This window comes from Triticum dicoccoides, unplaced genomic scaffold (assembly GCF_002162155.2).
Source record: "Triticum dicoccoides isolate Atlit2015 ecotype Zavitan unplaced genomic scaffold, WEW_v2.0 scaffold121213, whole genome shotgun sequence".
NCBI classification, from domain to species: Eukaryota; Viridiplantae; Streptophyta; class Magnoliopsida; order Poales; family Poaceae; genus Triticum; species Triticum dicoccoides.
This window is the reverse complement of record NW_021184662.1, coordinates 1-7,682: the sequence shown is the minus strand read 5'-3', so window position 1 is coordinate 7,682 and position 7,682 is coordinate 1. Positions and strand designations below refer to the sequence as shown.

The 7,682-nt window shown below is 39.8% G+C and overlaps 1 protein-coding gene and 1 long non-coding RNA gene across 3 annotated transcripts; both read right to left on the bottom strand.

Annotated features, from left to right (window-relative positions):
* Positions 1 to 6: 6 nt before the first annotated feature.
* LOC119343273 lies at positions 7 to 1,336 on the bottom strand. Of its 2 annotated transcripts, none has more exons than XR_005166000.1 (3): positions 1,078 to 1,336; positions 849 to 992; positions 7 to 204 (listed from the first exon to the last, which is right to left on the bottom strand). It is a non-coding gene; the product is annotated as an uncharacterized LOC119343273 (long non-coding RNA). The 2 variants fall into 2 exon arrangements; XR_005166001.1 differs by having other exon boundaries at positions 849 to 989.
* Positions 1,337 to 1,442: 106 nt separating this feature from the next.
* Positions 1,443 to 7,485, bottom strand: LOC119343274 (F-box protein At1g78280-like). Its single transcript, XM_037614328.1, has 15 exons — positions 7,328 to 7,485; positions 7,177 to 7,232; positions 6,962 to 7,104; positions 6,649 to 6,846; positions 6,375 to 6,574; positions 5,417 to 5,516; positions 4,755 to 5,339; positions 4,503 to 4,625; positions 4,042 to 4,122; positions 3,659 to 3,966; positions 3,355 to 3,567; positions 2,776 to 2,860; positions 2,531 to 2,699; positions 2,108 to 2,282; positions 1,443 to 1,934 (listed from the first exon to the last, which is right to left on the bottom strand). Exons 1-15 carry the CDS (start codon positions 7,468 to 7,470, stop codon positions 1,781 to 1,783), a joined length of 2,733 nt encoding a protein of 910 aa, XP_037470225.1. The 5' UTR covers positions 7,471 to 7,485; the 3' UTR covers positions 1,443 to 1,780.
* Between the last annotated feature and the right edge of the window lie 197 nt (positions 7,486 to 7,682).

The following is a 7,682-nucleotide window of genomic DNA, read 5'->3' as shown; positions in this document are numbered from 1 at the left end:
TCCTACGAAGATTACCCAACCATAATTCATCAGCATTGGCTGATTCTTTGACCTCCTAGTTCATGCCTCCAGCTAATCGGTTTGAAGCCTGGTGAAGATGCGAAGGAAGGCGATGCTTGCATTTTTTCCATGCTTATCAAAGGCAAAAATATTGTTGGAGCGGGCAAGATGGCCCTGAATCTGAATAGTAGCGAATAGTCTGCTCTGGAACAACCATAAAACCATGATATAGAAAATAACGATGGATTATCCTCTATAAAGGGGTTGCTACATATAAAACATGGATTCCAAAGTATCATATTTTTAGAATATAAAGGACAGTTCACTACTAGAGGAAAAAGTGATGCAACATTGGAGATACATATTTGTTTTGGCTCGGCGGTAGTCTGATAAAGAAGTTTTTGTTAAGTACTGAACGTGCAATGCTGATCAGTCCTTTTAGAACAACCATCAGTCAGTCGTACAATACAAGAAACAAAATGGCAGCTACTACTTATAGCTAGTGACCAATTATAGGAACGTTCAATCTATGAGGTTTTGCAGATATATTATAAGGAACACCGACATTTTGCAAGCCATGGGTTACTAACCTGCATGAAAATAGGGAGTACATCCCTTGTAATTGACATGAAGATTGTACAAATATACTGCTCGTATGTTAATTTGGTACCCACAACACACTATTCCAATTCTGAATCAACAAAAGTATGCCTTTTCAGTCAACTAGAACAACATTGCTCATGCTTATCTCTCTGCCACTGGTTTAAGCAGAATGGGGGAAAGGCGTGGACGAAATTGTAATAGCAAAAATACCCTTAACAAATGGATAAAGGAAGAAGCAAACATACCAAGATCCTTGAGCTGCTGCAGATGGTCAGTGCTGCTGACGGCGGTGGCGGTGGTAGGTTGAGTCGCCGATGCGCTCACAACGAGCGACCACTGCCAAAGGCGAAATCAGGGCACTCTTCAGATGTTCCGGTGGTAGGCTGCTGCTAGAAATTTCAAAAACGCAGATATTTGAGTGAGACGTCGCTCGATTGGTACAGGATTGAGAGAGATTGAGTGAAATTTACTAACCCAAAATCGCCTGGCGGCTGGCGCATTGGTACAAAAGAGGGAGAGAGCGGCGATTGGATTCAGTGAAGATCTTGAGGGAGGGAGATTGGTTCTTGAGCTCGCTGGGCCGTAACCCTAGCTCGCGGCGGTGGCTGTGCTGGTACAGGAGATGGAAGGAGAGGGAGACGACCTTGAGTGCAGGCGGAGGTCAATTTACTTGATTTACCTATGCTGCAAGGACTGTTTTGAAAATGTACCAGCAGACCCATCTTCTAACCGATCTGGTCCCTGTCTTTTGCATCCAATGGCCCATATGTCGCTGGTGCACTCGGCGCATCAGTTCGCTCGTTTCACCAGATACATTCTCGGTTCAACAAATAAGCATGTTTCATGTGACTCTTGGGAGATAAAAAAGTTCATGCAAACAAGTTATGCTGTGTGTTGGGTGTGTACAAAAAATGTGGCATTCCTTACAAATACCCAACGTGTCACACTACTATGCGGTACAACTGCACGCTTCATGATCCATTCAACGGCAAAGCTGCTCTCTCCCAAAAGAAAGGAAAATGAAAGAAGAAAAAAGCTGCTACACACACGAGTAAACAAATTTTTTTGCCCCTTATTGTTTCTTTGCTCTTAAACGAGCGGAAGCTGGGCAACATGTCGAAGGGAGTAGCGGAGCAGTACGCATTATTTCTTCTGAGCGTTAGTCGTGACGAGTCTGCTAGCTAGAGAGTGTAGGCGACGATTGCTGGTATCGGTTAAGGTCATCCCAGACCAAGTGCTCGACCTCCTCCCACGACGTTGCAGCTCGCAGCTCTTTCCACAGCCCGAATATAGCTGCCAGCACGTTGTCCTCGTGCAGCATGCAGTAGCACCTGCAATGTAAGAGCACCGCGCATCAGAGCCAAACATGTTTCTCCCTCCCTTGGGAGACCGAGCGACTGACAAACCAACAAGGATCACTGATCATTCCGAGATAGAGCGCAGGGAAGGATAAAACACGGATAATGTGGGCTGCTCTGATTTATTTATGCATGTATGCACTTACATCGCGCGATATGACGCAGTGCTGAACTTCGAATTTCGCACCGACTTGTAGATATCATTGTTTGATTTCCCTCTCAGGAAAGGAAGCTGGTAGCTTCTTAGGTACTCCCTGAGAAGATCAATATCCCCACGGAAAACATCCAGGTGCAGCGGAATCAAGTCACATAGAGGATCCCCTGTTACGACAAACAGTTTTTGGTCGCAATCAAATTAAGATCAAATAAATATAAACTTTGATTTACAATCTAACAGAAGTTTTCACAGTGCAGACTGGTAGATATGAGCAGCTCAATTTAAGCATTTTTACAGATATATAGTTATCCCATCTTCGGTTTCAGATGCCAGTATTACGCAAACTATTTTGTTAAATGTTCAAATAAAGCAATGTCAGATTTCCAGGGAACAAAGTGAACTGGCCGCTTACCGATGGACAGATCACTGAAGTCAATTATATTAATTGCATCCAGTTTCTCCAGATCTCTCTCACAAGTGCTTTTGGCATCAGTGAGGGACCTCTGAGTAAGAATGTTATCGTCCATAATATCTGAATGTATCCAACAAGGGAATGTGTACACTGAGTCACCATCGTCATCCTGATTGTCCAATCATACCATTAAACACAAAGTTCGACCACAGATGCATATGAAGAAGATGAAATTGAAAAAGTACCTTAACAAACTTGATTAGAGAGCTCATATCAGCAGGGAGATATTCTTCAGCCTTCTCAATTAAAACTGTTGGGACAGTACCCCCCCTTCACAGATATGTAAACAATGTTGAGGTATAAAGCAGCGTATGGAATTCTATATAAATATAATATTATGGATTTATGGTAGGCTTGTAGCATTTTGGCTAAAACAACTCAATACCAAATCAATGCATAGTCATTGCTACTTATATATTGCTAATGTTGAAATGTTAAAATAATTTCGTCAAAGAATCATTTTAAAGAAATTCCGTAAAAAAAGAAATATTAAAACAATAAATAATGTAATGGTTATTTATTGGATGCCTGCCTCTACAATTTTTTTGTAACCCTAGTAGAGGATTTTAAGTTGCAAGTGAACCATTCTATAATTTGACAATATCTTCTTAATCACTTTACATCTGACTGTGGTCTGTGGACACAAAATTGACTTGCAGACCCACAGTTATTGGATAAAATAAAACTGAGCAACAAAATGTCCTGTTTTAGTAAAACTCATTAAAACTAGCCAAATAAACCTGCTTTAGAAGTTTTTCACTTACCAGTTAGCTAGGTGCTTCTTTATATTATTCCTTCTTCCGTTTAAAGTAGAAATTACTTGTTTCCATTCAGGTGGATCACTGTCTCTCACATTATTGTCTTCAGGTTTGGGTAATGGTTCCCCATGTGGAAGGGGTAATAAATGGATATTTCGCATTTGAACTCCCAAGGATGATGCCAGATTCAAAAGGTCAGCCTTGGACAATGTATCACGGCTAAGAAAAATGAAGAGAACAGTAAGCACGTATTTACATAATTAATTAAGTAATTACTCCCATTTTGACTTGAGAAATGAATAAAACTTACACACGAGCAAAGATATCCCCTTTGCATTTTCTCGTAACCATGTAAGGCCAAATAGGTTTGTTTGAACATTCAGTGGAACTATCCATTCCAAACTGCTGTTTGCTCCATAATCCAAGAGGAAAACAGCTGTTTGTGTAAGAAAGCTCCAGAGGATAGTATTTAGCCAAAACATCTGGCATTCCTTTTCCATCCCATGGGACTGTTCTGTAGACGCCATCTTCGTACACAAGAAATCCACTTGCAATGATCTCAGGGACGTGATTGATCAAAGGCGAGCCAACTTTTCGCAGAAGATTATAGAACTCAAGCTGCATCAGGAAAGTGATCAATATCGTGAGTGTTGCATTTAATTTTATTAAGTTGCAGAACCAATGCAACATTACCTCTGTGCCTAAACCATGGGCAGAATAACCCAGGCCTCCTTCAGCATAGATTTTAATCACATTGTCAGAAACAATGAAGACCTGAAAAATTGTGGTACAGGTTATATTCACATACCATGCAACAATGAGTGTATATGCAGCGCAATATGACACTAACTGGCATCATAGGAGTATCTTAGAATCTCAGATATGTTTAATGTCTTGGCATTGGCGCATAGCAGTGAGCAAGTATGTATATCTATAAATCTTCTAAAGTCGGAACCAACCTTGCAAGGCAGAAACCACAGATGCAGTAACAAGTAAACCAGGATATTCTACACGAATCAATTTCTGTGAGAAATAACCCTAACATGTTGAGTAAGTATTTCAAACCAACACGAATTACATGATACTAACACGACAGAATTATTTATTGACAGTTGTAAATCTGAGACAGCAAGTAAAAGTAATTGTATACTTACTGGGTTGCTACCTGTGCCAACAGGAAGCTTCTCATCCTCTGACGGTGGTGGTAAACTATGGCATGCACTTATTTCCTCTAAGCATGCATACCATTTGTCCACACTTATTGCTAGGCATGCACCCTACAGGAACAGACATATATGTTGGCACAAGGAACAAAACATTATCAAGAAACAGATATATAAACCACATGGTATTTCATATAAAAATTGACAAAGTAAAATTTATGTAAATGATGGAACAAAGATCACCTTCCATATTAGTCCTCTCAGTTCAGGCTTAAGAACCCATAGCCTTCGCAGCCATTCTCTTGCTTCTCTCTGGCCAATTGGATTAGTAGGACTCCAGACAGAAGTATAGTGATCTTTTTCCTTCTCAAGAAATTGGGATAAGAAACCTATATCATACGAGAAAACTTGGTTCTCCAAACTTTCATGGACATCTGAGAACTCAAATGAAGCACACTGATTTGCACTGTTTGAAGCTCTTCCGGACCCTGAACCTTTCAGTCTTTTTTCTGCACGAGTCATGTCATTGTGGTTCCATGCACTCATTGTTCCAGGCGGATGATTTTCAATATCTCTAATAGATTTTCCTGGAACAGCAAGTAAGCCAGCACGACAAACTCCTTTGTGACAGTGACCAGGTGCCATGTCTAGACATACATGCTCAAAATTTGATTGATTGACAAAGTTTTGTGTAACTGCGACAGTAGTCTCAAGGTTTAGAACACAATGCCACCATCCACTAGGAACAAATATGGTCTCTCCTGGTAATTGTGTGCATTCCAGTGGTTTCTCGTGTTCAGCAAGATGAGGATAGATATCAAGCCACCACTGCAAACGATCAAAATAATATGAAATGATATGGGGGCAAAGTTTGGAGAAAAGCAAAAACAGTAACAAGTTATTACCTGCAAAGACGTTGGAGTCTCAATGTCAACATCACCATCCTCATCACTTACATGTACCGTGACACCACCAGGCACTCTTCCTGGAGGGTACAGTGCCCATCTATGAAAAAAGGTGGATATCATTAATGGAAACACAAATTCTTGCCCCTTCCAAATTTTCAGCATTGTACAGCATGGGACAATCAGCTTTAACAGGTCAAGAGGAGTACAAGTTTAGGTATAGCATATCCTCGCACCGTTCACAGTATAGGGTTACGATTTTTAAGTTTCAATTAAAATACAAAAGCATGCACTCAAGTTGAATCACATCTTTCTACTGCCCACGGCTATCTTCTGTCTCTGTTCAACATATATGAATATGCGTAGGATTCTCGCTTGATTCTCTCTCACTCCCAAGACATTAACTATGGACATCCTGACTAAATTTGTCTATCGTCAATTCAACACACCCAATTGGCTGATTATTTCTACACAACTGTTTTTTCACATCAGATTATAAAATAAGCAACACACAGAACAGCGACCACAAACTGCATCAAAATAGAAGCACTGCAATGACCTTAAAGAACCAATAGGCAAGAAATTTTGCACAAGATCTGTGAACATTTATTTAAGGATCCTGATAAGTGCCACATGTCAGGTACGAGCACATGGCAACTCCGAACGTTTTTGATGGGAAGTTTAGTGACGCGGGGATGGCAACTTTCGTGCTTCAGTTTATTTTTTGACAGAAACATGCCGTGTGTCACTGGAATTTGCCATCCTTGCGTGACTGTAATTGCCATCGAAAAACATCAGGGCCGGAGTGCCACGCACCTGACGTGTGGCACTTATCATTTGGGTTATTTAACTGCTACTAGTAGCTTTCAAATTTACAATCACATGGTGAATACCACAGCTTGAGTACACTATCGAGTAAATACGCACACACACATATATATATAACACATGATCCAACCTTTTTCGGCCACAAAGAAGAGTATTCCACGCACTGGTTAACCCTGGATCAACATGCCAAGAGGCACCTGATCTTTCTGGTCCAATAATAAGCCATCTGAAAGCAGGTCTTTGTTCATAATCCAAGACACCAAAAAGATCTTCTTGAAATAAATGAGGTACTCTGTAATCTTCCAATAGTGCTGGTGTTGTTTCTCCAAACTGTAACAATTTCCTGAAATAAGTTTCTTTTTCTTTCATAACTTTAGTAGTAAATGGAATGAAGTGATGATTACCTTATCATCAAATATATAAAGAGGATCTTCATCATGCTGGAGTTCCATGTAAGAAACATAGTCTTTCAGTTTCATTATTATCTTCTTAGGGCTTCTTTGTGATATCCTAAATGTAACTTCACCATAATCATGCACCAGCTGCTGAATTGCCCATTTAGTCCTTGCTGGCCAGGTTTCAGCCAGCTTACCAAGCAAAACCTAGTTGTGCAATACCATCAGTATGATTTCAGAAAAACATCATTGCAAAACAATAATGTAGAAAATCCACATGTTGTAAATCTGAATTAAAAGCAAAAGATAATTCAATTCTTACTGGGCCTTTTCCATCATACTGAGAATGGAAATGATCCAAAGAAAGGTCATCCTTTCTTTCCACATGTCCATTGTCAAAGGAATAATTACTCAAAGTAGTAAAACATCTATACCATCTCCTGTATAAGAACAAGGAATTGAATCCTGCATGAAAATAAGTATGAATAGGGAGATAAACAAGGCAGATAGAACAAACATAAAGTAGATGTACCATACCATCAAAATGACGAGCCTTCTGCTCAAGCTCACTATTTCCGGAGCAAAGACTAAGCCTGAAAACGAAAGAATCAGTGTCTAACCTTTTCAGTCAGTTTAGGATTATTTTCAAATACAGAATGTAACACGACAATATAGAATGGTCATATACCTAGACAATGTTGTTTTCTTCCAAGAACCTTTGTACTCAAGATGACCACCAACAGAAAGATATTTACTCATCCAGAGAGGTTCCTCGTTGCAAAGTATGTACATGACACTGCAAAGTGAAAAAGATTTAAGGTACTGCTTCATCCTACCACCATTTTAAGGTAGAAACACAAACATGACAGATGGTCTTAGCTCATGATCTCTAGATAATGACAATGTCATAAATCAGGAACCACTTCCTCTGATACTCTAAAACCTGCCGTTTAGGACACATACATGGCCTTCAAAATACAATGTGGACCACTAGTTTCTTTAAAATCATCCATAAAATCTAAAAGAATTGTATATTATGGAAA

Bases quoted from the DNA above. Each gene is read 5' to 3' on its own strand.
- LOC119343274 (XM_037614328.1), bottom strand. From the start codon at position 7,470: ATGAAGCAGTACCTTAAATCTTTTTCACTTTGCAGTGTCATGTACATA. The intron at 6,575-6,648 runs GTAATCATCACT...AAATTGTTACAG, and splicing joins TTTATATATTTGATGATAAG to TTTGGAGAAACAACACCAGC. The intron at 3,967-4,041 runs GTAATGTTGCAT...TTCCTGATGCAG, and splicing joins CCCATGGTTTAGGCACAGAG to CTTGAGTTCTATAATCTTCT.